Source organism: Lagenorhynchus albirostris, chromosome 3, assembly GCF_949774975.1.
Source record: "Lagenorhynchus albirostris chromosome 3, mLagAlb1.1, whole genome shotgun sequence".
In the NCBI taxonomy this organism is placed as follows: domain Eukaryota; kingdom Metazoa; phylum Chordata; class Mammalia; order Artiodactyla; family Delphinidae; genus Lagenorhynchus; species Lagenorhynchus albirostris.
The window spans coordinates 170375766-170403615 of record NC_083097.1 but is presented as its reverse complement, the minus strand read 5'-3'; the positions used below and the strand labels follow the sequence as shown (position 1 = coordinate 170403615).

General features: G+C 60.0%; 2 protein-coding genes across 12 annotated transcripts; both read left to right on the top strand.

The window, feature by feature from the left end:
- Positions 1-340: 340 nt before the first annotated feature.
- On the top strand, positions 341-20845 carry DAZAP1 (DAZ associated protein 1). 11 transcript variants are annotated; one of them, XM_060145788.1, is made up of 13 exons: positions 341-534; positions 7511-7551; positions 8035-8201; positions 8474-8539; positions 9953-10063; positions 10890-10938; positions 13886-13968; positions 16275-16428; positions 17360-17389; positions 17489-17629; positions 18386-18562; positions 19152-19240; positions 19952-20090. In XM_060145788.1, exons 1-12 carry the CDS (start codon positions 506-508, stop codon positions 19238-19240), a joined length of 1137 nt encoding a protein of 378 aa, XP_060001771.1. In that variant the 5' UTR covers positions 341-505; the 3' UTR covers positions 19952-20090. The 11 variants fall into 11 exon arrangements, with proteins under 11 accessions (XP_060001771.1, XP_060001769.1, XP_060001767.1 ...); XM_060145787.1 differs by lacking the exon at positions 341-534 and adding an exon at positions 3629-4035; XM_060145786.1 differs by lacking the exon at positions 19152-19240 and having other exon boundaries at positions 348-534; positions 9956-10063; positions 19952-20845.
- Positions 20846-23862: 3017 nt separating this feature from the next.
- RPS15 (ribosomal protein S15) lies at positions 23863-25669 on the top strand. Its single transcript, XM_060145781.1, has 4 exons — positions 23863-23929; positions 24316-24401; positions 25206-25440; positions 25524-25669. The coding sequence occupies exons 1-4, from the start codon at positions 23927-23929 to the stop codon at positions 25635-25637; spliced, it is 438 nt and encodes a 145-aa protein (XP_060001764.1). The 5' UTR covers positions 23863-23926; the 3' UTR covers positions 25638-25669.
- Positions 25670-27850: the final 2181 nt, after the last annotated feature.

Below are 27850 nucleotides of genomic sequence, written 5' to 3'. Positions count from 1 at the left end.
GCCTGCGCCCCGCGGTGCCTAGTCCCGAGCGCCCGGCCGCGCACGCGCCCCGCGCCGCCGCGCACGCACGCACGCTCGCAGCACGCGCACGCACGCGGCTCGATCCGAGCGCTCTCCTCCTCGGGGCGGGGCCGACGCCAGCGCGCGGGACTCCACTTCCCAACGTGCCCCGCGGCGGCGCTTGCAGTCGCCGAGGAGGAAGGCCGACGCGCGGCGGCCAAGCGGCGGCGGCGCGGGCCCCGCCGCACGCACGCAGCACGCACACGGGGCGCACCCCTGGCTCCGCCCCCGGAGGCCCCGTGCGGGAGCGCGCCCGGGCGAGCGCAGGGCGGCGGCGCGGGCGCGGGGACGCGCGGTGACCGTTGGCGCTGAGGGGAGGAGGCAGCGCGGCCGCCGCCGTTGCGCAGATCCGGGCCGCGGCTGTGGGGAGGGCGCCGGGGCCAGTGACCTTCCGGAGGCGGGAGCGAGCCAGGGGGCCCGGACGCCGAGCGCCTTCGCCGCCGCCATGAACAACTCGGGCGCCGACGAGATCGGGTGAGGACGCGCCGGCCCGCGCCGCCGCCTCGGCCGGCCCCCGCCCAGACCCGCCCGGCCCGTCAAGGTCACGCCGCGGGGCCGTGCCGAGCCGGCGGCCGGGAGCCCGGGGGCGCGATGGGCCGGGGGCCCCTGGGGGGACCTGGGGGTCCGGACGCCCCGCCGCCTCGTGGCCGGGGACCCCTAGCGGGAACCGGGGGTCCGGGGAGTTCTGTGGGTCCGGGCGCCTCGCCGTCTCGTGGCCGGGGACCCCGAGCCTCAACGGGGGGATCCGGGGAGTCCTGAGGGTCCGGGTGTCCCACCGCCTCGTGGTCGGGGACCCCGAACCTCCACCGGGGGATCCGGGGAGTCCTGGAGGTCCGGACGCCCCGTCGCTTCCTGGCCAGGAACCCCGAGCCTCACCTGGGGGTCCCTGCTGTTTCCTGACTGGGGGAGACCCCGCCGCCGAGCCGGAGTTTACCGCAGGGAGACCCTCGATCGGGAACCCGGGATGGGGGGGGTCCGGGGCACCCTGTCTGCCCCCGCGCCTGGATTTCTCGCTGGGCGGGGGGGGGGGGGGGCGGAACCGTCCCCGTGCTCGTGCTTTTCCTCGGGGACCTCGAACAGGAACCTGTGGGGTCCAGGGAGCCCCCAGCCCGTGCACGAACTTGGCGGGTCAGCGCACGTGGCGGCCCGGTCGGTGGGGGGGGGGGTTCCAGTTCTGCCGCCGCCCAGCTTATCCCACTCGGGACTCAGCGAGTGCCCACTCCACCATCTACTCTCCTCCCAAGTGTAGTTTCGCAAACCGAAGGCCCGAGGGCCAAGGTCATGGGGGGCCGTCCCCGGTCTGCAAGCAGCGCACCCCGCAGTGTCCACCATCTCAGCGCCTCCGCGCCACCTGATGGGGTGCTGCAACTGTTGTTTTTATGTTGCTGGAGCCCCTTCCTGCTCAGCCCCCACCTAACCCCCATGGGCGGGTTTAAGATAAAGAGAAAGAGAAACTTGGGAGGTGGACAGACAGGCTTGCTCCTGAGGTCTTTCTCCTTGGTGCAACTGTTAGTGAGAGAAGGTTTGTTATAGCTAAGTTTCCCTTTTAATTATAATCTTGCCTAATGCTAAACGAGCTGGAGAGGAGAGTGATCCCACAGGAGCTAGGAAATCCCATTCTGCCCTAGTCTAGGGGTTTGGTCTAGTTTTCTTTGCAGAGACTGGTTTCTACAGCATCAGCGTAATTTTACAGTTAAATTCTTTTTGCGGAGATGGCAAAACAGCCTGGGCTGGGTTTCCGAGGCCTTGTGTACATTTCTCCGTGCACTTAGCGTTGAACAGATGTGGTGTTTACAAAACGCTTGATTTGGTGAGTAAGTCATTGTTGGGTGGTGGGTGGCTGGCCTCACTGAGCCCCTGCCAGGTTCCAGCAGCACGTTACCCCATAGGACATAAAGTGTCCAGAACCCCACAGCATTTAGAGGACCAGAAAGAAGGCGTGTAGCTCCTAGCCTGCTTTGTTTAGGAAAGACGTACAGGCACTGGAAGTCTGAGCTGTGTGTCGGGTAAGTGAAAAGTTGCAGCGCTTCCGCTGGGAAACTAGGATGTGGGCAGCAAGAAAGTTGCGGCGAAAGGGGCAGGACCTGAGGGAGCGGCAGCAGGTCTTCCACAGCCACATGGGCCTCTTTTCCTGACAGCCAAGCCTTCTGCGGCCAAGAGGCTGACTTCTTTAGGCCTGGGCTGCCTTTTCTCTCGCCTGGGAAGGCAGGGAGCCTCCAGATCCAAGAGGCTGCCCCTCGGTGTGCCCTCGAGGAGACGGCCAGACAGGGGTCCCTGGCGGTTCACCCCTACAGCTTGTACCAACCCCTGGGAGATGGTGGAGCAAGGATCCAAGGCTGGGTCTGAAGGGTCCCACCCTTGGCACCGCAGACCCACCCCAGACCCATAGGCAGCTTGGGGAGGCCGCAGAGCAAGTAGCAGAACCAGGATCAGGATCAGGGACCTGCCTGGCCGCGTTCCCCTCGCCACCCTGGTGAATGCACCCAGGTTACCTGAGTTCTAAAGTTGTAGATGTCAGGTGTCCCAGAAACTTTATTGCTTTGCCCCAAAGCATTGGTCAGTTTCTGTTTGCTGTGGGAGGCTTGTTTCTGATTGCTGTTGGAAGTCCGGGTCCACCTTGACTTCCTTATCTGTGTGGCTGTTCTAGTTCAGTGCTCGTGACCTCATCCGGCTCCCTGGTGATGGGCCCTCTTGGAGTTTCCCGTGGGGGGGACCACCGTTGCCCACTTGGGGTGGTCACCGTGTGGGAGCGTGCGTCATGCTCAGACCATGTGGTAGTTATGTTATGGGGATGTGACAGTCTCACTGATCGCTGACGGCACCCACCCTCCCCTCAGACCTCCTTCGCTTTGGTGTCTGGTCAGCCCCTCCCAAGCGGCTCCCAGGCCAGAGGGGCGGCTCCACTGTCGAGGGTACCTGCGTCCTCAGGAAGTGGGTGGATGCCTGGGGTGCCGCCCCATCGGGGATCTGCACTTTTGAGTTTGAGCCTTTGAAGGCAAAGCTTCCCTGCGTCTGGACTGTACAGGGGCTGGTGAGGCCACTGCTTTTAGTTCATGTTTTCGTCATCTTGGCTGTCACAGTGGCCCGAGCAGAGCCGGGGCGGGTCTTGAGGGCAGAGGTCCAATAGGAGCAGCAGGTGTCACGTGTGGCCTCGTGGAGCCAGGTGCCACGGGCGAGCAGATGTCCTCCCTCCTGGGCCGCCCAGCGGGACAGGTGCTCACCTTGCTGAGGGCCGGGGAGCGGTCAGGGTTGTGTCCCGGTCTCCTCCGTGGCCTTGGAGAGTCAGCTTAAGAGGGGTCCCCGGACTGAGGTTCTGGGGGCTGATGTGTCATGGAGCCGGAGAGGAGTTTGAGGGGGGTTTTATCTGGCAGATGTGGTTCTGCTGGCGTTCCCCCGGGCTGGTGAGACAGGGACCCTTGGATGTGACTGAAGGGAAGGGAGGGTCCCAGGGCGAGGAGGGACCTGGGGGAGGGGAGGGAAAGCAGCACTGGGTCTCTGGAGAGAGGTGTGGGCATGGCTGCTCAGGACAGAAACGCGGGAGGTGGGTGATGGGGGGGCACATGAGGGCTCAGGTGACTTAGCACTGGAGGGGTCCTGGGGTGGAGCCTGTGGGTCCCTCATGGGCGTGGCTCTTTCTGGAATGGTTACTTGTGGAGGCTTTGAATGCAGAGAGCCTTCCGTTGAGCTCTGGCTGGCCCCGTGGGTGTAGACCGGGAGCATGCAGGGCCGAGCTTCCTGAGGCCTGTGGGCGTGAGCACCCTTTGGGGGGGCCGCTGTGTGGTGGGGCAAGAGGTGTCCTGCCCTGTAGGGATGGGGGTGGAGGGCCTTTTCCCTGGGGCTTCTCTCTTGCATTTTGGAGCTGTCTTGGGCTCTGCAGGGTGTGGAACAGCATCCCTGGCCCCCACCCCCTCGATGCCAGAAGCCACAGATGTCCCCAGACGTGGTCCAGTGTCCCCTGGGGGCAGGATTGTCCAGGTGAGACCCCTGTTTGGGAGCATTTGCTCTTTGAGGCCTGGTTCCCAGTGTGTCCATGCCACTCGCTTCCGTGGGTTAGGACGTGTGTCCCAGGGCTGTTGGACGCCTGTACAGTTGGCTGTGATGCTGGGGGCTGCTCCGCTTGACTCCCTTCTGGTTCTGGCCGTTGCAGTGGGCCCAGCACCTGGACTTGATGGCGTGCTGCCCTCTGTGCGGGGCCCCTCCTCAGAACCCCTGCCCTGGGTTGCGCTGGACCTCTGTAGCTTCAGCTCTGACTCCTCCCTTGGCAGGGCACACCGAGGCTTAGAAGGGTCAGGGGACTCGGTCAAGGTCACTCCCAGGGTGGCCAGGCTAGAATTGGGGGCACCCCTGCAGGGGAGCGCGGCTGTGTTTCGGCGGAGGTCGCTGTCTGGGGGGCTCCGGCCAGCGGGGGTTGGTGGGCTGTGGTGTCTTTTGGGAGCTGGCGCGCCTCCCACGTGCTCAGCGAAGGTCAACCCAGGCTTTCCATGTGTTGTGCGGCCCCATAGTTTGTGAGAGGTGATCTCACCGGCCGGTGGAGGGAAGCCCAGCCTGCGGAGTGAGATCCCTGCCCCGACCACTGTCTTTGGGGTGTCCAGTCTGTCACAGCAGAAGGGCTGGAAGTGGGGTGGCTGGCTCCCTGGCTGCAGAAAGGCGTGAACACAGGCTGTCGAGGAGAGGGCCGCCTGCCGGACCGTGTGAGGGGTCCTGGCCTTGGCCCCCTGTCCTCCTGGGCGCGGCATGTGGTGCCTGCCGTGGGCAGCCTGGGCCGGGGAAGCCACCGGAGCCTGACTTTCTGGTGTACATACCACACAGTTGCCCTAAAGTACCCAGAGCAAGGACAGGGGAGTCATCCAGAGCAGGTTTCCATTCAGCAGCCGGAAGAGGGTGAGTGTTTCCCAGACCCCAGCACCTGGTCACTTGTGCCAAACCCCTTCCTGGAGGAAGGCAGCGATCCCATCCCGGCAGTTGGGGTGCATACCCCGGCAGCCAGCGCTGACTGCAGACCTCTTCTCGGGTCTCCAGGGATGGAAGCGTGTGACAGAGCCAGGAGGTCCCCTGGGGGCAGGGTGGGGTCTGTGGGAGGGCCCCCAGTTTCCAGCTTCAGCTGAGTGATGACTCTGGCACCCTTCATAGCAGGGAAGGGCTGGAGAGAGGCTGCCACGCAGGGTCAGCTGACCCTTCATCTGCTGAGGCCCAGAAAGGCCTGAGGTCATCTGGTGCCAAGCAAGTCTGTCTGGGCCACCCCACGACGGCAGCAGGGTGGGCAGAGCCCGGCGCCCTGTGCAGGTGTGTTGGCTGTGATACCGGCGATGGCGCCAAGTCTGCCTAGAGCCCCCGAGTCCCTGCCACCGCGAGTCAGCGAGGTCTCCCTGGGCCTTCCGGAACTTGCATCTGCAGACAGGGAGCAGGAGGAAAGGAAATATATAAAGCACCCAGCACAGCGCTGGCATGGGGTCTCCGGTCACAAAGAGCTCTCTCCTGTGCCAGCTGTGCTCCTGGCATCTTCTCAGGGGTGAGCAGCTTTCGCCTCCTAGTTTATATAACTTGGGACTCACAGAGCAGTGGCAGGAACAGGGGCACAGTCGCCACGATCTCCTCACGCCGGCCCCGCTGCATGCTTTCCATGCCACGTTCCAGCCCTGTGCGCCTCTGGACGCTCCTGTGTGTCCTGTTTTCCAAGAACAGAAACGTTTTCTAAATACAGCACAGTGATAAAATCAGGAAGCACATATCAACACCATATCATCATCTAATACACAGGGCAGATTCCGGTTTTGTCAATTTGCACAGGTGATGGCCTTTCTCTCTCTTTTCCCCTTAACGTCTGATTTTGAAATTTAAACGAGGGCTGGAACCTGGACTGGTCAGACCAGTTCCTTCCTCCTCAGCGGCATGGGGGTTGGGTTGCTTGGAGGGACTGGCTGACAACCTTCCTGTCCTGATCACATGCAGGCTAAACAGAGGTGGGTATTCCTCTAAGTGAGTTGGCGTTTGTCTCAGGTTTTTTGAGAATGCTCCAGCTCCTTTGTTTCTTCAAGCTGCTTTTCCACAGCAAACCCGTTTGTGCTTGTGCCCAAGGCCTGGGCACAGAGGCGGTCCATTGCCAGCCTCAGGGCCCTTCGGTCATTGCCTGCCTGGGTGCCAGGCCCTGGGGCAGTGGGGCACAGCTGCGGGCTGTACTCCCCAGGGTCTCTGGGAGGCAGGAGGAGCCTGGTCTGACCTCGCAGGGATGCGTAGGGGACAGGACAGGAAGGTCACGAGGCCCGGGTGTGAGCTGGCGTCCCGATCCAGAAACGCGCTCTGTGTCGGGGGACGGGGGCATGTTGAGGATGGCAGGGGCCACCTGTCTGGGGTGGGGAAATTGTTTCTTCCACACTGAGTTTCTCTCCCCCAGGCAGAAAGCCGCAGTGGGAGGGACCCCTGAGTGCGGCTAGGGCCACTGCCCTGCAAGGGTCTGTCCTTGCATCGCAGCTGCCGGTTTTCGGGCGCTCGGAGGCTCAGCGCGCTCAGCCTCGGGGGGCTGTTTTGTCTTCACGCCAAGCAAGGTGGGGTTGGCTGTGGATGGGGACAGTGCCTGGGTGCTCTTCCGAGGGTGACGGTGTCATTCCTTTCCCCATGGCAGCAGGTGGGATGGAGAGCCCCGTCCCCTGCCTGCCCTATCACACCTGCCCCGGATCGGGTTGGGAGCCTGCAGCACAGGGCACCTCTCCGTTCACTTAGGCCCAGCCAGCCTGAAAGTGGCGGGCAGTGGAAGGTTCCTGGGTTCTGGACCCGCCCCGGGACTATGTGGACACTAGGCAGGGAGACCACCGGAAGTTTTCCTCTCAAACATTCTAGGGCACCTGTCCAAAAGGACAGCCCGGGCCACCCTGCCACGTCTGAGCTCCAGGGACCTCCCCAGTGATTTGTGGGTCCTTACTTGTGACCACGTGCTGCATATCCCAGCTTTGTCCTAAAGCCCTCATCCCCGCTGTCGTCCGAGTTTGTTGCGTGGGATCTCAGCTCTGGACTTGGAAACCTTTGGTGTTTGCTGAGCAGTTGGGAAGCTGCCCCGTGATCCTGCTCCCAAACTGGCACGGTAGGGGGTGCCGTCGATCTCTCTTTTCTTACTGTGGTTGAGGTCAGCGTGTACATGCGACTTGGGATGTTCTAACTCTCACTCCAGCCCCGTGGGCAGATCTTGGAGGCCTCTTTCATGCCTTTGACTGATGAGGCTGGGCCACGGCCATGCCCCGGGTTACCACCTTAGGGTAGGCCAGATGGTCGGCACCTTGGGCAGAACCCTCTTTTTTTGCGGGGGGCGCTGTGCCATGCAGCCTGCGGGATCTTAGTTCCCTGTCCAGGGCTTGAACCCAGGCCACGACAGTGAGCGCCGAGTCCTAACCACTGGATCACCGGGGAGTTCCCAGGGCAGAACCCTCTTGACCCTGAATGTTTTCTCGTTGCATTGCAGGAAGCTCTTCGTGGGCGGTCTTGACTGGAGCACCACCCAAGGTAGGTGCGAATGGACCTCGGTCTTTGGATTGTGTGAATTGTCTTTAATTCCTGACTTATTTATTGTCTTGGCTTCTGGGAAGGGGCACTTGATCAGGAGTTGATGGGGGCAGAGATGAATGATCGTGGGCTTTGGAACTTGATCTCGTCCTGATGCTTCATGGTCATGGTCATGGTCACAGTCGGGGAGGGTGGCCAGCTCTGAAGGCAGAGGCTGTTGGCGTGTGGAGGTGGAGCCAGGAGGGCTAGGGATCCGCTGGCTCTGCCTACTTAGCTGTGGCCTTTTTTCTTCCCGCGGAGATGGGGTGCACCTTCCCTTCCCTGGCGCCCCGTCCTTCACCCTCTCCGCTGCCCCCCTGTCAGTGGATCAGCCAGTTTAAAGGTTCCTAGCTGCACACTTTACAGGTCAGGCTGATGGGCTGGGAGTGTGTGACCTGCCTAATGCCCTGCTGTGCATGTGCGTATGTCTCGATCTTTGAGCAGAGACACTGCGCAGCTACTTTTCCCAGTATGGAGAGGTTGTGGACTGCGTGATCATGAAAGACAAGACAACCAACCAGTCTCGAGGCTTTGGGTTCGTCAAATTCAAAGACCCAAACTGCGTGGGCACAGTGCTGGCCAGCAGACCACACACCCTCGATGGCCGAAACGTGAGTGCTGGTCCCCGAAGAAAGCTCTCTGTCTTGTTGTGTGTGGTTCCTGGGCGTGCCTCTGTGCCCAAGCTGTGGTGTGTGTGTGTCGAGGACTGCTTTCCCGTGGGGTTGGTTTGAAGGGTTAAGGCTCTGAGCTTAGACTGGGTGCTGGGCCAGGATGCAGCCCGGGCCACCTGATGGGCCCTGTGCCCCTGGCCCTGCTGCTCACACCTTCTCTCTGGGGGAAGCAAGCCTCCTGTTCACCACTGCTCCTTTGAAACTTCCAACAGATCGACCCAAAGCCCTGTACGCCTCGGGGGATGCAGCCGGAGAGGACGCGGCCGAAGGAAGGCTGGGTAAGGGGCTGGGGGCTCCTGCTGGGTGTCCCGCAGCCGCTGATGCGAGGGGAGCCGTGTCTCCGACCTGGGTCCTTGCTCACTCAGACTGAGCAACAGGAGGGCTTCCAGCATGAGGTTGAGCAGCTGAGAACGGCTCGGGTCGATTCGGTGTTGGAAGTTTTTTATCTCGTAGCCGAGAAGTTTCTTATTAGTCTACCTTGCAAACGACGGCTCACAGCCATCTGTCGTTAGGAACCTTCCGTTGTATCCGCGCCGACTGCTCCTGGCCCCCCACCGCTCAGTGCTCTGCTGACTGCTCCTCTCCAGGGAGGAGGCCTGCTGAGTTCAGAACCCACCTTGGGACTCTGAGCCGCGTGTGCCCCCCGGCGCCAGGCCAGCCATCACCCAGAGTGCCCTGTCCTCGAGGAAAGCCCTGCTGGGGGCTGTGCGGGGCTGGGGCCTGGGCACCTGCATTTCCATCAGGGGCCTCAGACCAAGGGCGTATTTTTCCCGCTTTCTGTTAGGAAATATCAAATACAGAAAAAGAGTGGTACAGTGAACACCTAAATAAAACACTGCCCAGATTCATCAGTGGTCAGCATCAGTGATCTACACAGCCGTCCCTCGGTGGGATCTGCGGGGACTGCTTCCAGGACCCCCGAGGTGACCAGAATCCACAGACGCTTAAGTCCCTTATGTAAAATGGCCTGTAACCTACGCACGTCCTCCTGTGCACTTTAAACCATCTCTGGATGACTCATGATACCTCATACAGTGTAAATAGTTGGCTGGTGTGCGGCAAATTCAAGTTTTGCTTTGTGGAAGTTTGTGGAATTTTTTTTTCTGAATATTTTTGATCCACGGTTGGTGGAATCCAAGGACACAGAACCCGTGGCTGTGGAGGCCGGCCGTATGTGTACCCACCTCTGCGCCTGCCCCTGCCGCTGGCACCCTGCCCCCATGCCCAAAAGTGCAGCCTCTGCGTCCCCAGCTGCTGGTGTCTGGGGGGTGGCAGCGCGGGGTGTCCACAGAGAGCGGGGTCCAGGCCAGAAGGCGGAAGAGGTGGCAACTGAGCCTCAGTTACCAGAGCTTTCCACCGTCTGTGCGTCACCAGCTTACACACTGCCCCTGGAAGCGAGCCTGGTCTGCCAGTTTGGTTTGTGCAGGCCACCCTGGTACTCGCTCTCCTCTCCTAAAGCCCTGGGTTCCACACCGCAGAGCTGGCAGGCGCCATGGGTGGGCGTGCTTGGGGCGCCCCATCCTCTGTCGGCGGGTGGACGCGTTCATTCGTACAGCGGCCGTTGCGGTTTTCTGGACTCACTGGGCTCCTGGGGTTCTGGTCTGACCTTCAGAGGCCACACCGTGCACAATAGCGGGGAGTGTTAGGAAGTTTCCCGACGTGAACTAACCATCTTCTCCTCCTTGAAACAGCAGAAAGGACCCAGGAGTGATAACAGTAAATCAAATAAGATATTTGTCGGTGGAATTCCTCACAATTGTGGTGAGACAGAGCTCAGGGAATACTTCAAGAAATTTGGAGTGGTGAGTTCTCCCCGCGCCAGCAGCAGGTCGGTCAGGGCGGGAGTGGCGCAGCCCTGTGTCCTGGGGAGGCTGAGCCTGGCACAAAGCAGACCAAAGCCCCATCCATTCCCTGCCTGGCCAGTTACCATCCCAGGAGAGGACTTACTGTAAATGGGGCAGACTGACCTCCTGGAAGGCCCTCGGGTCGGTTGTAGCCACTGTGGTGGAAAGCGCTAGATGGTGTCAGGAAGAAGGGGCTGGGCTTGGGTGAGGCTTCCGCCCCCTCCCCTAGGATGGGGGGGCGGGTGGGTTTGTTTTCTGGAAGAGGCTAAAAAACTTTGGGGAGCTGAGTTCTAGCGGGGCAGACAGGACACAGGCAGGGCTTAGGGGGCCAGTGGGCTGGGAGGCTGTCCCCTCATCCGAAGCAGAGACACGAAGTCCCCCCAGGCTTCCACCGGCCACGCGTGCCCCGGCTGCAGCGTGCTTGCCTGGTGGTACCTCTTTGTACCCAGGGCCTGGCAGGAACTTGTGCGGAGTGGACGAGGAAGGGAACGTGGTGGCCTAGCCAGGCCGGGGACTCTGATCCCGGGTGGGAGGTCCTGGCTCTCGTCTCCCCACTGGAGCGTGGGGCCTGGGCCCCTGGTGACCCGCCACCTACCCTGCCCCGTGAGCACCCCTCGGCCTGCTCTCGGCCCCATGGGTCTCAGAGCCCAGGAAGCCGGCCTTTTGCCTCGGAACTTCCTGCACTCGGCAGGCAGTCCCAGGCAGCGGGGGCCGGGAGTGCTGTAGGCAGATGTGCCTGTGCCACCTGCAGACCTGGGCCCTCAGACGCCCATCTCCCTTCCAGGTCACGGAAGTGGTCATGATCTACGACGCGGAAAAGCAGAGGCCTCGAGGTAAAAGAGATGGAGTTTGTCCCTGGCCTTCCCCTCAGATGGCAAACTATCTCACAATTAGGTGGTGGTTGTAGCGAGCCTTGCCTCAGGAGAGGGTGGTTTGGAGACTGAAGTCCCTTCCCACGCAGCCCCAGCCTGTCTGCTTCCCAAGGGCAGGCGGTACAACCTTTTTTTTTTTTTTTTTTTAAGCTCGTTCTTTTGAAGTTTTTACAACTTGGCATGAATTTCAACATGGTTTATGTTTTTAAGGGTGTCCTGAAAGATTAGTCTTTCTTTTAAATTGTGAACTTGCTCAATTACGACCGTCTCCTGTTTTAAGTTCACTCCAGCGAAGTCAGGAGTCTCATTTCATGTCGTCAGGCTAGGTCTGCCCCAGCTCGGCTTGAACGTGGAGTTCCCTTGATCCATCCCATGCTTTTTTCTCTTTTCTTGTTCTTTTTTCCGTAAGTCCCCTAAGTCGGCGGGGCGGGTGGGAGGAGGGCAAGGAGCCGCCCCAGCGCGCCCGCATCAGCCTCCCCCGCCGCCACCTGCACGTCCACTGTGGTTTGCGGGGCTGGGACACTGGGCGCCCAATTTCCGTGCCCTTTGTTTTTCTTTCTTTTTTTTTTTTCCCCCTGGCTGCTGCTATTTGTCCCTGCCTCTGTCCCTGTTTTGGTTCCTGAACCGCTTTTGGGCCGGCCTTGTGAGCTAGGTGCGCCAGGCCCCGCGGCCCCTGCCCAGCCCCTCGAGGCATCCAAGCGTGGCCGGCGCCGCCCACAGCATGCGCCCGCCATGCTGGAGAATAGTTTGCCATTTGAACCTCATCCTCCTCTTCCTCCATGATTAAGTAACGTATCCTCACTTCATGTCGATTAAGCTGTTAAGTCTTAGTCTTAATTTTAATGTAGACGTACATGCTTAGTGACATACTTAAGTGTTTCATAGTAAAGTACAGTAATGTTAAGTAAGTTGTTTTTCCTTTTCTCTCTGTGAATTGTTTGTGATTAACGATATCTCTTTAGATTTCTCTTCTCCAGGTGCTAAATTATATCACACAGGTACAGGCCAGTCCCGCAGTCAGAGGAGGGAGCGGGCTTTGCTCCAGTGGGGTGTAAACGAAGTTTCAGTGTGTTTCTGTTCCGCTTCCTCAGCGGTGATGTCGCCTCTTGACAGACAGACGCGTCCCTAGAAGCCCTGCCCCGGGGCTCCTTCCCCACGACTCACCGCCTCTTGCACTCTAAGGACCGCGAGCCCTGTGGCTTCAGACACTCCTGCACTTGGAGAAAACGTTCACTTTCTCACATGCCGTTCATCACCCATGTTGTGTTCCACCATTTGCCTCCGATCTTGGGACGCCTTGGGATGCGGGGGTCCCGAGGCTGCTCTTAGTCTCCCCGTGGGCCGCCTGTGGTCCTCAGCCCGGGCCCGGGGGCGCCAGGCGGCCGGCGCGGGGTCTGGGCAGGAGGGGCTGTGGGAGAGTGCTCGGGGCTCGCCCCTCGGCCCTGTTCCCATGTAGCTCCTGCCATCATCCTCCGCCGTGGGGCTTGGCGAGTCCCTGCGCGGCCCCCAGTGCTAGGCGGGTGGAGGGTGGGAGCCGAGCCAGAGCCAGCAGTTGGTCAGCGGGCTCCCCGAGAGCTCGTCCCTACTTTCTCTCCTTCCTGAGTCTTCTCCGAAGCCTCCCTCCCTCGCTCCCTCCCTGTCCCTCGGTCCATCTGAGGCTCCCCATCCCCGCCCCGGGGCTCAGTCCCCACACACCTCAGCCGCTGCCTTTGCTCCCTCATGCCCTCCCGCGTGCCCGCCACTGCGGCCTGTCTCCTCCGGTCTGTTCACAGTTCCTCCCCACGCCGTGTGCAGGTCCTGTGTGCGTGTGTCACGCTCAGGCAGGCGCGTGTGCGGAGAGGACGGGCCTCCCGGAGAGGCTGCCGCCTACCGTTCTGAGCTGCCTTCCCTCCTCCATCCTTCTCCCACCACAGTTCTGCCAGGAGTCTTTCCACACGGTCCACACAGCTGTGCTCCCGCATCCTTCTTTGCTCAGCTCGAGAGGCCTCCTTCCTGGGTGCTCCCTCCCCTGCCGCCAGGGGCTGCCCCCGCCCCCTGCGTCCACCTCCCGCGGTGCTCCGTGCCCCTCCCCCCACACCCATCTTCCGCCCCTTCTGGGCCCTGGCCCTTCCCCTGGCCTGTCCTTTGTTGTTCGGGGTCTTCCGGCAGCTGGCTGCCGTGGGGGGCCTGTAGTGCTCAGCGCAGATGGGCCCTGGGGAGCCAGAGCAGCAGCCTGAGGGCTGGACACTCCACGCTAGCCAGGCAGCCACGCTCACCAGACCAGCAAACTTCGTTTATACTGCACTTTCTTGTGTTTGGGAAACGCTAAATTGTTTTTCCCTTTGAAATTGTCCTTTTGATGACATGGTGCCTCTTGCTCTTGCTGCCGACAGCAGTGTTTGACCTGCTGGAACCCACTGTGGCCTGTATCTCTGTGTATTTATGCAGCTACGTATAGATAGACACCTGTATACATACGTACGTTACCTTGGCAGGACTCCTCGGGCTTACCCAACAGCGTTGGGCAAGCTTGGCGAGGCTCTAACTGGTAGAGACGTACCTCTGTTAAGGCGCTAGAACAATGTACGGCTGCTGTCAGCACTAGCTGCAAAGCGACTGCCAGCCGAGGGGGAGGACCCTGGGTTTCAGAAAAGCAGAAGCGCACCCACGACACACCTGGGGCTGCCCGCCAGCCGGGCCCTCACCGCCCTGCTGTCCGGGCTGCTGCTAAGATGCGCCCCTGTGATTCCAAGGTCATCTCTGTGGAGGAGGCGGCGTCTGGGCTGAGACGTGCTCATGCCCCACAGCCTCGCACACTTGCTTCGCTGAAACCCTCGGTCGATCCCTCGGCCCGTCCCTAATACTGTTCATCATCCTGTTTTGTGTCACAACACCCTGCTACCTTGATTCACTCTTCGTCGTTGGCTAGGTTTTGGATTTATTACTTTCGAGGACGAACAATCAGTGGACCAGGCTGTCAACATGCATTTTCACGACATCATGGGCAAAAAAGTGTGTAGTTGTAGTTTTATTTTACCTTAAGACCAAACTAAGTCTTAGGCAACCTCGGGATTTCACTGGAGAGGAAATCCCTTGACAGGAGGAGGGCCGGGCTAGTCATCCCAGGACCCCCAGCTGGGGGTCGGACCCGGTTCTCGGAGCCCCTGGCTCTAGAGCCCCTGGGGGGCGGCCGGCGGGGTGGGCAGGCTGGCGTCCAGTGAAGTCACGGGTTGCCTCAGGCTTGGTTTCAGTGACCACTCCTTCAGATGTGTGTCCCCTCCCCTCCCCTCCCGTCCCACGCCGGCCCGTAAAGTGCCGGGCCGTGAACCTTTGAGAACAGGTTCCGTGTAAAACTGAAGGCAACGTAAACATCCTGAAGGATTGGTTTTCAAATTGGGTCACTTACTGTGAACTCGGTACCGGCCACATGCTCCTGATAGTTCTTAACTCCATGCAGTCAAGTGACCTCTGGTGTTTCATCTTCATACTGTGTTGCTGCCACGGAGGGAGCCTCTCGGGAGGTGGCCCGACCCCTCATTTTCCGGCCCTGAGCTTGCTGAGAACTCGGCTCTCACCTGAGTAGCTGGTGGGGGGCTGTGCAGTCGCCCAGGCTGCCGCCCCTCCCAGGCCCTCGGCTTGTCCTCGTCCCCTTGGCAAGCCCAGCCCTTCTGCCGGAGCCCTGCGTCGGCTGAGACGTGGAGGGAGTCTGGCCCCAGGGGTACCCCCCCCCCCGCCCCTTCGCTTTACAGATGGGCGGCTGACTCAGTTCCACGCGAACCTGACTGTGCAGGAGACACAGTCATGCTCTCAGTTTGAGACGTTCATTGATGCTTCTAGTTTAAGGTTAGCTTGCAGATTCCAAGGGTGTGCGCTGTTATGAACACACGTTCAGAAGAGCCCGTGTCCCATGTTTTAAGGTCCTGTGGCGTTTACAACTGGGGAGAAGTGAGGTCCTCCTTCAGGGACAGAGAGGCCCGCTCAGTGCACGGATCTGCTCCCAGGGGCAGAGTCCAGCTCCAGCCCTGTCTCGAAGGGCTGGGGCCCACTTGTAATTAAAAGCTAAGGGCAGAATAGGAAGACCAAAAGAATATATATACTTCTTAAATCACAGGGCTGCTTTGCTTTGTAAGCAGGAACCAAATTCCCTTAAGGAAAGTGTGAAGACTCATTAATTTGAGTTCTTTGAAATGGGTCCTCTGGTCCTGCTTTCGCACCGCCCTGAGCTACTGGGGATTTTGTTCCTGTCCATGGAGCATCCTCGGGGCATCGGAAGGTGGGGTCTTTGTGCCTCTGTCCCCCGCCTGTCTGTCCTCTCCCAGGAATGCCTTTAGGCAGAATTGATGGGATTCTGAATACAGGATGCTTGGCGCACCAGGCTGTGAGACCCCAAGGACAACTCCAAGTGAATTCATTGTCTCTTTCTCCTTGCTAAAATTTATCCTACAAACAAGAATAACTGGGGATTCTAGAATGCTAACGCAGCCCTGGAATCGGGGGTCTTTGCTGTCAGTCGGCCCACATTGGAAAGGCTGTGTAGGCGGGGCTAGGCCTGGTGGGATGGGAACCTCGGTCCCCTTGTCCCACCCTCCACATGCTGTGGCTCCTGGCACATCCAAAAGCGGAAGGGTCCTGGGCTGCTGACCTAACACAGTATGAAGATTGCTTACTGATTCAAATGTCCATTTTATTGCATGTTTGTTTACTTTTTTTGTTAGATGTAATGTAAGATTCTCTTATCACATCCATTCCCTCTGACATTATTTTGAGTTAATTGAGATTCTTTAAGCGTTAGCCTGGGGAAGGTAAGTCTTTATCTTCCATTAGACATTTTAAATAAAAAACCTAAGTAAACCAACTGTGTTTCTCAGGTATGAGCTGAAGGGCGAAGGCAGGGCGGGGGCTTTGGAGAGGGCCTGCACAGCTGGCCGGCGGGGCCAAGAGGAGGGCCACGATGGTTGGCCTGAGCCTGACCTGCGTGACCCTGGGTTGACACTGCCCCTTAACTTGACTGAAAGGCCCCTGTCACGCACAGAACTCTCTGCGGACTCTTGGCCCTCAGCCCTGCTCTGCAGTGGGTGGGGCTTCATGTGACTTACAGTTGGATCTGTTGTACCTGAGAAACATTTTTTAGACAAAAGAATTTTAAAAACTTTTTTAAGAAAAAAAGTTACTGGCCTAAATAAGGTTTATAGTTAAGTATTTAGTTTTAAGTCATAATAAGATGCTAAGTGTAGTTGTAAGTTATCTGAGGGTGTGTCTGAAGGGAAGGGGGTCTGAGACCCTCAGCATCTCCCTAAACCAGAGCTCGATTTGTCTAGGTGGAAGTTAAACGGGCCGAGCCACGGGACAGCAAAAGCCAAGCGCCAGGCCAGCCGGGGGCCAGCCAGTGGGGCAGCCGGGTCGTGCCCAGTGCCGCCAACGGCTGGGCAGGTCAGCCCCCGCCCACGTGGCAGCAGGGGTATGGCCCGCAAGGTAAGGCTGGCGTCCCTCCCGACGGGCCCATCCACAGCTGGGACGTGCCCACTGCCACGCGTGTGGGCTGTGGGGGCCGGAACCTGCGCCAGGGCCCCTCCCTGTCCAGGGCTGGGTGGGTCTGTCCCGTCTGCCGCCCACGGGCGCTGGGAGTGCTGGGCTGGTGCCTCCGGCGGAGGTCGGAGATGTGTCTCCAAGGGCAGGTGCCACGAGGCCGGAGTGGGAGATGGACGTGGCTGACTGTCTCGCAGGCTCTGGTCGGAGGCTCTGGGGAGAGTGGGGTTTCCACCCAGCGGGGAGGAAGCATGGCGTCCTGCCTCTTGAGCCCTTTGGGTCTATTCCAGCTCCCTGGGCTGTGGGCCCTCCGTGTGGGGCTGGCAGAGCTTTTACGGACAGCTTTGCGGGGAGGCTTGGGGTGGCCAGGGGCCCTGAGCCAGGATCCAGGAGCCTCCATTCCCTTTAGAAACCTAGGGAAGGAACACTGTCCAGGGAAGGGCACCGGGCGCCCCCAAGCTCATAGACTGTTTCTGCATGGCTCCAGGCTTTATTCCTGGTCTCTCCAGGGCTGGCTTTTAGAATGGTTTTTATTGCAAAACAAGCCACGGCTGTAGGGGACCATCTAGTGAGACCAGATGCCCTCATACCCACAAGCAGGGGAAGAACCAGCGCTTGGCCGGAGGCCGCCCTGGCTTCCTGCCTCCCAGCCTGAGTCCCACACATGCGACTGAGTCCCTGCTCTGTGGGCGTCCCCGCCCTCCCGACCGAGGGGCTGCTTGGAAGGGCTGGGGCCATGCGACCCAAGGAAGGCTCCCCTCTGACGTCTCCCCTGCACCCGTGATGCGTCAGGACACCAGGTCCCGCGGGGGGCGGGGGTCCCCAGTCCACGCCATGGCGCTGACGCAGCACCCACCCCTCTCTGTTTTCCCTGCAGGGATGTGGGTGCCAGCAGGACAGGCGATCGGTGAGTCCCTGTTGGGAGGAGATGGAGAGAACAGGGTGTGAAACTGGTGGATGGGGCTGGGGGCTTCTGCCCGCCCTCATCCTGCTCTCTGTGTTCCAGGTGGCTACGGACCGCCCCCCGCAGGAAGAGGAGCCCCCCCGCCGCCTCCGCCCTTCACCTCTTACATCGTGTCTACCCCTCCTGGAGGGTTCCCCCCTCCCCAGGGCTTCCCCCAGGGCTACGGCGCGCCCCCGCAGTTCAGTAAGTGGCCGCGGGCCCTGTCGGACACAGAGACCCTCTCCCTCCCCCACCCTCTTGCTCACCTTGATCCCTCGGGACCTGCTCTCCGTGCTTCACTTGAGGGGACTTGATTCACTTGCTTTGTGCCCAGCTGTAATTGAAGAGGCGCCCCTGGAGGGCTGGGGCGGGCCTTCCATCCCCCAGCACCGTGGGTAGAGGGGGTGTGGCCACACGTGGTGACCGTGTGTCCATCAGGAAAGAGAAGTGCCTCACCTGATCCTGTAGGGCCGACAAGCAGCCACCTGAGTGTATCGTTCGGCCGGCAGGAAGTGTCTTCTGCCTTCCTTCCCTCGTGTTCCTTGGGGCGGCGTGCTCAGCGGCCCCCTGTGGCCAGGGACCCGGGACCGGGCAGTGCAGCCCTGTAGCCCGGACCAGGGCCTGCGGGCCACCTGATGACCGCGTGTCCTTACAGGAGGGGCGCCTGCTCCCGGCCCAGCCCCCGGCCAGTTTCATTTCTGATGAGGAAGAGCGGGGCGCCCTTCATGGACGGCTCACAACTTCCCGCCTTCCCAAGGCCACCCGGGCTGCGGCCCCGCCCGGCTAGGCGTGTGCTGCCAGGCTGGCCGCTGGTCGGGCTCTGCCCAGTGGGGGTCGTTTCCTCGGCTGTGGGCCCGGCCTGTGGGCGTCCTCGAGGCCTGGCTGCTGGGTGGAGGTGGTCTGGGCGGCTTCCTGAGGGTGAGCACCGCGTCTGTGTTTGTCTTTCCTGTCTGCCTGCAGGTTTTGGCTACGGGCCTCCACCTCCCCCACCGGATCAGTTCGCCCCCCCAGGGGTTCCCCCACCACCGGCCACTCCGGGGGCTGCACCTCTGGCCTTCCCGCCGCCTCCGTCTCAGGCCGCTCCGGACATGAGCAAACCGCCGTCGGCACAGCCCGACTTCCCGTACAGTCAGTACGGTGAGTGCCTCGCTCCCCACATCCACGCGCCGCGGGGAGAGCTCGAGAGACCCAGGCTCGAGCGGGCCTTATGCAGGCGCTTGGTTTCTGGGGTCTCAGCCAGGGCGCTGGCGCGGAGGAGCATCCGCGGCTGGCAGACGTCCGGGGCCTTGTGCCTGGGGGCGCCCCGGTGGGCCCTGCCGCCTTGGGTGTCTGGGTTTGTAGGGCGCAGGGCGGGTGTGAGGGCCGTGCGACGTCAGCATTGTGCGTCCCCAAGGGTGCTTGCTAGGTGGATGCTGGAGCCCGGGGTCCGCACCCATCAGAGGAGCTCCTGTGGGGACAGGGTGGGCCTGGGGCTCTGCTGGCGCTGAACAGACGCCCCCAGCACCCCTACACCGCACGCTCTTGTTCCCCTGGGGGCCTTGCCCGGCCGCGGTCCCTGAGCATGTGGGTTCTCACCTCACCCGGAGCAGGACGTGGCGGTGGTGGCGGGTGTGGGGTCGCCGGCCCCCGGTGGGGGTGTGCGAGCGACAGCGCGTGTGCCCCTCCCCGCCCCTGCTCCTCTGCCGAGGCCGCCTGGGGCAGTCAGCCTGGTCTCGTCTCTTGCCAGGCCTGGGTACCTCTTCTCCAGAGCCGCCAGGCTTCGGCCCTCACTTTGTTTACACTCTTATGGTCAGGCTGAGCAGTGATGTGGCCTAGGTAGGTGGCGCCTCCTCCTCCACGGTCCCCACTGCCTGCGCCCGGGCCACGATGTCGCCTCCTCTGCCATCCTGGGCGGGGGTGGACTCGGCGGTGCCCTCGGGGACGGGCCCTTGCCGGGGCAAGGATCTCGTCCGGCCACCGCCCCGCTAGCCCCGAGCTCTCCTTCCATGGGGCAGCACGGTGGGCGTCTGGGCCCCCGGGACGGCCCCCTCCACTGCGCATGGTGTGGGTCTGCTCCTGCTTGGAGGAGGGACTGCCCAACCTGGAGGGGCTGTGCAGGCAGCACCGTCAGGGCCAAGCTCTGTACCTGTACCTCAGGCTGGCCTGTCACGTTTCCTCCCATCCTGAAATCTGTGCTGAGTCCACCCTGTGGTCCACCCTGTGGTCCACCTGAGGACAAACTTTCTAGAAGCCTGTGGTCCACCAAGGCAGGCCAGATCATCTGTGTCTCCAGGCTCAAGGGCCTCTCCAGCCGTGAGGGCAGGGCAGTGAGTGGGGAAAGGGGCTGAGAGCAGACAGGACAGACGAGGGGTCCGAGGGGTCTCAGAACTGCTTTTCTTTCTGTGCAAGGCAGCTGCCCAGGGTCCTGCCGAGGCCCCCAGGTGGGCCCTCCACCCTCCGGGTCCATGCCTTGCCCCGCGCAGGGCCCTGGCCGTGGGTGCCAGTGGGAGCGGAAGTGGTCCCAACTCACTGAGCCCTTCCCCGCAGGTTACGGACAGGACTTGGCGGGCTTCGGACAGGGCTTCTCAGACCCCAGCCAGCAGCCCCCCTCCTACGGGGGCCCCTCGGTGCCCGGCTCGGGGGGTCCCCCCGCCAGCGGAAGTGGCTTTGGACGCGGTCAGAACCACAACGTACAAGGATTCCACCCCTACCGACGCTAGCCGCAGCACCTTGAGGATGTCGGGCGGCTGAGGCCAGGATTCAAACTTGTGAACTCGTGACAATCACAAACTTGGGGAAAATACCAACTGGAGCGTGGGGGGCTTCTGGCGGTGGCTGTGGGCATCTGGACCGAAGTTTTTAAACGTATTATTTCTCTAACCCATCAGCTCAATAAAAAAGTCACTGGTTCAACAACAGGGTTAAAAAAATTCTTCAGCTTTAATTCAAAACTTCAGGTTTCTTTTTCTTCCTTTTTTTTGCAATTATTTTCCTGAGCCTTTATTTTACCGTATATTGTAAACTTTTATGTTAAAGAAAAAAATATACATTTACAAATTGTGAGATTTTTAAGAGAAATTTTCTACAATGTATACTCGCTTATTTTTTAATTTAAAACAGGGTTTCTGTCGGCACTGGTGGAGGTGAGGGGCGTTTTTAGTCCCTCACTCCTGGCTTTGAGGGTTGGGACTCGTTGGTCCAGAAACTCTGGGAGCTTAAAGAAGAAATCTACTGAGTGTGTTTTCTTTTTTGTTTATTCTTTGCTTTTGTCGACTGGCGTGCCTGGCCATGTCTGCAGGTGCGCCGTGGGGCCGCGCTCGCCTGCGTCCGCTCTGGCGTCAAGGACCAGGAGGAGGCCGGGCCAGCCCATCTCCCGCGCTTGGGGCTTTAGGGCGTCCCCGCTGACCGGTTTGAATAAAGAAAGTGCGTTTGGATTAGAAACCCACGCTGTGTCTGTTATTCCCTCTGCTTAGAGGAGCCCCTTTCCGTGTGGGGAGCCTGGGCCCTCTTTGGCAGGTCTGGGGCTTTGGGGGATCTGGTCTGGTGGTGGTGGGGGGCCTGGTCAGAGCTGCAGACGCACTGTGAGGGACCCTGGGTCCCAGGGTTCAGAGGCCACTTGCCGGGCTCCGAGGAAGAGACGCCTGCACACACGTGGGTGGGGCTGGCCAGGCCACCCCCGCCCCTGCGGGAGTGACACCTGGACTGTGGCCTTGGGCGGGCCGCTCATCTTTCCATGAAGTGGGCCGTGGACATGGGTTGGGGCTGTCGGCACCCCCAGTTCAGGGCCGGTGGGGTGCAGCTCAGGGAGCTGAAGGTCGTCATGGTGGGCACTTGGTGGGGCCCAGCTGTTGTTCACAGGGCCCCAGAGGCAGGGCCAGGCCTGGGCAGTGGAGCAGCTTGAGTCCTAGCCAAGGGGGATCCCAGAGATGCAGAGGGAACCTGGGGGCCAGGGAGGCGGGGTGGGACGAGTTCCCACCTGCAGAGTCTCCTCTGCCACGTGAAGTGACGGGGCCGTTCCGTTGTCATAAAAACAAGATTTCAGAACATAAATCCTGGATGGCTCCAGTGTGCCAGGCTTGAGAATGCGGTGAACTAGACAGCCGGAGAGCCCCAGCCCAGTGCACTTTGCGGGAGAAGGGAAGCTTGGCTCAGCCCAGAAAGCCAGTGAAACGGGCATCTTCTCCCCCAGACCCAAGACGACCCTTCAAGACTGCACCCCTCCTCCTCCCATCCCTCCGGTTCACAGAAGCAGCAGGGTCAGGCAGAGTGGGGGGCCTCGTGCCCGCACCCTCCAGTCCCCACCGCGTGTCGTCGCATTGTTAAAAGTTAGCTCCTTACATCAGCAAGATGAATTCTCTGCAAAATTACAGTCTCTTGGCCAAAGGGTGCCATGCAATCATTTAAGGGGCTTCCAGCCAGCCAGGAGCTCCCAGGACCACGTTTGCCTCCGTAAACTTGGGCAAGCCCGCTTCGCACCTTCACACCCTGATAGACACTTCCTGTAGTCCCAAACACAGTGATTGTACCCCACTGGGGCACGGAGGGACGTCCCCTCCTTCTCGTGAAGCCTAATTGGTTACTGCCCCCCCCCGCCCCGCCCCGTTGTGGAAATGGCTGAGGAGGGCTCAGACTTCCCGTCCCCTCCAGGCCAGCCCCAGCTCCCCGAAAAGCCACTTGGTCGGTAGGGGGCCGGAGACAGTCACCTCGTGCTCCACACGCAAACTGAGTGAGGGCAAACTGAGTGAGGCGCGGTGGAGTCATGTGGCGGGGGGAGGGGAGGGCATTGGCCTTTTCTCTTGTTTTATCTTCTCATTCCTACCTCAGGGCCTTTGCACATTCACTCCCTCTTCCAGGACCTCAGTCTCCCTGCAGGGCTGAGTGCATCCTCTATCTATTCATGGGGCTTACTCCTGCCAAATGTTTACCTGTTTTCTATGTATCACGTCTTTTTGTTCTTGTATGCCTCTGTTACGGCTTTCTTTTGCATTCAGTGACTATTTTCTAGTGTAGCTAGAAAATTAATTCTTTTAATTTTTTTCATCGTGCTTTTTGAGTTTTTTAGGGGTTGTTCTATAGTTTACCACACACATCTGTTGGGTTGCTTTTTACTGTGACAAAATATAAGATTGGTAGGGGACTGCCCTGGTGGTCCAGTGGCTAAGACTCCACACTTTCACTGCAGGGGGCACAGGTTTCATCCCTGGTCAGGGAACTAAGATCCACATGCCACGCAGCCAAAAAAAAAAAATTAAAAAAATACAAGATTGGCCATTTTAAACTACTTTTTAAGTGCACAGCTCAGTGGCATTAAGTACATGCACATTGTTGTGCAACCATCCCCACCCCCCTGCCCCCGCATCCATCTCCAGAACTTTCTCTTCCCAAACTGAAACTCTTAACTCCCCATCCTCCTCTCCTAGCCCCTGACCCCCACCATCTACTTCCTGCCTCTATGGATTTGGGTCCTCTGGGGACCTCACATGGGTGGGATTATACAGTATTTTGTCCTTCTATGTCTGGATTCTCTCACTGATGTCCTCAAGTTCCATCCACATTGTAGCATGTGTCAAAATTTCCTTCCTTTTTAAGGCTCAATTATATTTCACTGTGTGGGTGGACCTCATTGTGTTTATCCCTCATTCATGGATGGACACTTGGGTTGTTTCCACCTTTTGGCTACTGTGAATCATGCTGCTGTGAACATGGGTGTGCAAATCTGTTGGAGTCCCTGCTTTCAGTTCTTTGGGGTATGCACGCAGGAGTGGGACTGCTGGGCCACATGGTACCACATACATCTTAATGTACCAGAATTGCCTTCAGATGGACACTTGTTCCAGTGACTATTGAAAGCGTACTCCTATATAGCTCTCATCCCTCGGCCCGTCCTTGCTCTTCTTGTTAGACATATCACATGTTATGTGTTGCAAACCCAGCACTGCAATATTGCAGTTGTTACTTTATATCGGTATGAGTTCGTCTGTTAAAGGCTGGCTGGTCCCTATCAGGGAAGCCGTTTCTGACCATCTGTGCAAAGCCAGTGTCCCAACCCCCCGAGTTTCCTTTTGGATCAGATATCTGTATGACCTTGTTTCTTACGGGTCTGTCTCGCCCACTGGGACGCGAGCTCCCTAGGGGAGGGCCAGTCCCGAACCGAGACAGCGCGCTTACTGCAAACAGGCACTCCATAAACACTTTTTTACGTGGATTTCATTATGGAGATTAAGGAGCACGAATATGAGTTTCCAAGACGGGCGGCGACGCGTCTCACGTCCCCCAGTTGAGGAAGGGGCTCCCAAATACTAGGCGGCCGGCTCCAGCCTGAGGGGTCCGAGCACCCAAGGTTGGCAGAGGCTCCTTTATTCCTCGCAGCCAGCGCTCTGGCCTCCGGACAGCAGAGGGCGCGCGTCCTCCGTTGGGAAAGCGGAAGCGCGCGCGCGCGCAGCCCGGGGGCGGGGCAAGTGAGAGGCCGCGAGATAACTGCGCAGGCGTAGAAAGGACGATCCTTTCTGAAGAGCCGACCAGATGGTGAGTGTAACGGTTAGTGTGTCTGTTCCGGGCCCATCCGGCGCCATCCGAGCTCTGGTCGCGCAGTGGAGGCCGGGGTCAGGCCGCGCGGCTGCGGCAGCCTCCTGCAGGCCTCTGGAACCGCCTCCGGACATGGGGGCGCGGGGCGGGCCTGCTGGGTGTCGGGACGACCCGGGGCAGGGAAGGCCTGTGTCGGCCCGCTTGTCCCAGCCGAGCCCCCGTAGCCCCGGGCCGCCCCAGGACGGGCCCGAGGTGGTGCGTCCCCGTGGGCTTCCGTGCCCGGGAGGGCCGCACGTTTCTCGGCGGGAGCCGCGGGCCCGGTTATGCCGCCGCAGGCTGGGAGATGGGTCTCGGGGTCCCGCTCACCAGTATCCCGGCCCGCGCAGGCGGAAGTGGAGCAGAAGAAGAAGCGGACCTTCCGCAAGTTCACCTACCGCGGCGTGGACCTCGACCAGCTGCTGGACATGTCCTAGTAAGTGGCGGCCGGGCAGGGGAGGGGGATGGCGGCGGCGGGGGTGTCCGAGGGCTGGGGGCTGCAGCCTGACCTGCGGCCGCGGCCGTAGACCGTGTGTAAAGGAGAGGGCGGGGCTGCGTGCGGATAAAACTCCACGTGGAGACGTTGAGGATCGAATTTAAAAGGATTTCTACGCGTCCTCTTTGGACGTGTTTTCGTCCACTCGGAAATGTAAACGCTGTCCTAGCTCGCGAGCCTCTTGAGGTCGGGCAGCTGCAGGCTGGGATTTGGTACGTGGGCGGGAGTTTGCCGATCCCTGGTCTAAGGTTTGACTGGAGGAGCTGGAAGCTTTTAGGCAGGGTGGGTGCGACGACCTGGCCCCCAGATGGGGAGAGAGGCTTGCGGACAGCCAGGGACGCCTTTTTTCCTGGAGGTGTACGCGGGTCTGGCTCGGAGGGGGCCGGCTTCCTGGGGGCACAGCACAGGGTCCTCGTTGGCTGTGGGTTTCTCAGGGTGGCCCCGCTCCTGGGTTCTTGAGGCCTTCGGGGCAGAGCAGTTTGCCCGTGAAGTTCGGCGGCTCCGCCGCCTCACCTGACCTACCTCTTTTCCTGGCTCGGCTTCCTCGTTTGTAGACAGCGGGGGGCGGGGGGGGCGATTCTTGAACCGGAGGGCTTTATCCCGAACATTCGGCGCGGGTGCCGTGGGCCCTGGCCGGGCTGCGAGTGTTGCTTTGGGGGCCCTACGGGAAGCGGGAGTGTCAGTGGGCGGGCGGTGGGGGTGAGCCGGGTCTCAGGCCTCCCGCTCTGTGCGCTGTGCCTGCAGTGAGCAGCTGATGCAGCTGTACAGCGCGCGGCAGCGGCGGCGGCTGAACCGCGGCCTCCGGAGGAAGCAGCACTCGCTGCTGAAGCGGCTGCGCAAGGCCAAGAAGGAGGCGCCGCCCATGGAGAAGCCGGAGGTGGTGAAGACGCACCTGCGCGACATGATCATCCTGCCCGAGATGGTGGGCAGCATGGTGGGCGTCTACAATGGCAAGACTTTCAACCAGGTGGAAATCAAGGTGCGTGTGGGCTGTGCTGGGCCGGGGTGGGCGGGGCGTGGCCACCCACGCCCTCCTGACCACCCTGCTCCCTTCCTCCTCAGCCTGAGATGATCGGCCACTACCTAGGCGAGTTCTCCATCACCTACAAGCCTGTGAAGCACGGCCGGCCCGGCATTGGGGCCACCCACTCCTCCCGCTTCATCCCCCTTAAGTAGCCTGCTGGCCAATAAAGGTAGAGACTTGTCTAGTCCCGAGTGCGACCAGTCCTTCCCACGTGTGGTGCTTCCGGTCCACCCCCCAGGGAAGGGGGCTGGGCCTGGTCACAAAACCTGGAGGCTCAGGTGGGTCACGGGCCATTGTTGGACAGCGTGTGGCCCTGGGTTTCCTGCTGTAGACACAGCCCCTCGGGTAGGCTGAGGCTAGGGAACGGGTGGGTTGGGCTCTGTGCTAAGTCCCGGGATGTCCAGGGGCCTGCGCTGCCTGCATCGGTGCCTCCTCTTGGTTCTCCCTGTGCTCCCGATCAGCTTCTGAAAACCACAGTAACCCCGGGGCCCTGAGCCTTGGATCGCGCCTTCCTGGGGTGTCCTGTGGGTGGGGTCTCCACCGTGTTCCCTAAGTCTTCCTGATCAGATCTTGTTTCCTTCACGATGGGAAAGATGGCAGGTGCCCCAGTGGATGGACAGGCACTGTGACTGTCCAAGCAGCAGTGAGGCCCTAAGGGGTCCCTACGGCTTGCTGATGGGATGTGGAAGAAAGTGAATGGGACTCCCAGGTTCTGGCCTGAGCTACTGGAAGGCTGGAGTTGCCATCAGCCAAGGTGGGGAGCAGGGAGGTGTCCTGCAGGTGGTCTTTAAGCACCCAAGTCTGCACCTCAGTTTAGAATGTGAGGGGCGGCCACAGTCCAGCCATGGAGGCGGGGAGGAGATGGTTGAAAGGAGCTTCTCCCCCTGTGACTGCTGCTCTGGGCTCCTTTTCCGGAATTTCAGTTTTAACGTAATTTGCTTGTACTGTTATGTCTTGGTCTGGAGTTAAATTGAACGGAAAGCACAGCTCATCGTGTGTAACCTCGAGTGGAGAAGGCAGGAGACAGATTGCGTGACAGGATTAAGCACTCGGGTTGGCCCAGTTTGGCAGAAGGACCCAAGTGCTGAGACTAGATTCTCTGCAGTCTGTCTCATGTCCCTGATTCATGGAGGGCTCCTTTAAACCCTTAAGGAGAAGAGAGCAACCCGTTAGGAACAGGCTTGATGTATAAACAGACAGACGTCAAAATGCTGCTGGACCTCTAGTTCCTAACACGCGCACATGCCAGGAGCCAGAGCCCTGCAGAAACCATGAGCTTCCGTGGGCTGAGAAAGGACAGGTGGGCCTGACCTACACCTGGCAGAAGGGAAGGGTGAGTGGGGAAGGCAGCCCGTGGGTCTAGCTCACTAGATAGGACACCTGGGTGATGGCAAAGGTGAGAAGTGAGGGGCTGGCAGCCCATTCAATGGATAGAACACTGACACACTTGTGGATGGCCCCCTGAACCTGATCGGGCTTCAGAAGAACCAGCTAGAAACTTGAATACATCACGTGAGGCTTGGGTGTCGGGTGAGATTAGCTGTCTGCCTCGCAGTGAGTTTAAAGGCCTTTGTGAGGGCTGCCGTGGAAGGTCTCTGGGCAACATGGACCAGATTCACTTCAGTCAGAACAGGACCTGCCTGCCCGGCCCCACAACTGGAAAGGAAGTAGGTAGCCTCCCTCCACTGTAGCCTCAGTTGTCTTTTTGGAAATTCCATAATTTAAAAGAGCAGTTGGGCTTTACCTGGTGGCGTAGTGGTTAAAAATCCGCCTGCCAACGCAGGGGACACTGGTTACAGCCCTGGTGGGGAAAGATCCCACATAACGCGGAGCAACTAAGCCCTGCGCCACAACTACTGAGCCCGCGCGCCTAGAGCCCGTGCTCCACAACGAGAGAAGCCACCACAATGAGAAGCCCGTGCACTGCAACGAAGAGTAGCCCCTGCTCGCCACAACTGGAGAAAGCCTGTGCGCAGTAACAAAAACCCAGTGCAGCCAAAACAACAAAGGGCTTCCCTGGGGGCGCAGTGGTTAAGAACCTGCCTGCCAGTGCAGGGGACACGGGTCCAAGCCCTGGTCCAGGAGGATCCCACATGCTGTCCATGTGCCACAGCTACTGAGCCTGTGCTCTAGAGCCCATGAGCCACAACTACTGAAGCCTGTGTGCCACAACTACTGAAGTCCGGGAGTCCTAGAGCCTGTGCTCTGCAACAAGAGAAACCACTGCAACGAGAAGCCCATGTGCCGCAACTAGAGAAAGCCCGCGTGCAGCAACAAAGACCAACACAGCCATAAGTAAATCAATAAATATTTTAAAAAGGAAAGATAAAGCAATTGCTGAAGTAAACACGTTTTTTACATTGGA

What these genes read in the sequence shown, in the direction of transcription:
- DAZAP1 (XM_060145793.1), top strand. Translation starts at nt 5,367, where the DNA reads ATGGCGCCAAGTCTGCCTAGAGCCCCCGAGTCCCTGCCACCGCGAGTC. An exon ending in GGAAAAGCAGAGGCCTCGAG is followed by an intron (nt 10,939 to 13,885) that starts GTAAAAGAGATG and finishes GTCGTTGGCTAG; the next exon opens with GTTTTGGATTTATTACTTTC. An exon ending in CGGCGCGCCCCCGCAGTTCA is followed by an intron (nt 17,630 to 18,385) that starts GTAAGTGGCCGC and finishes GTCTGCCTGCAG; the next exon opens with GTTTTGGCTACGGGCCTCCA.
- RPS15 (XM_060145781.1), top strand. An exon ending in CAGCTGCTGGACATGTCCTA is followed by an intron (nt 24,402 to 25,205) that starts GTAAGTGGCGGC and finishes CTGTGCCTGCAG; the next exon opens with TGAGCAGCTGATGCAGCTGT. An exon ending in TCAACCAGGTGGAAATCAAG is followed by an intron (nt 25,441 to 25,523) that starts GTGCGTGTGGGC and finishes CTTCCTCCTCAG; the next exon opens with CCTGAGATGATCGGCCACTA.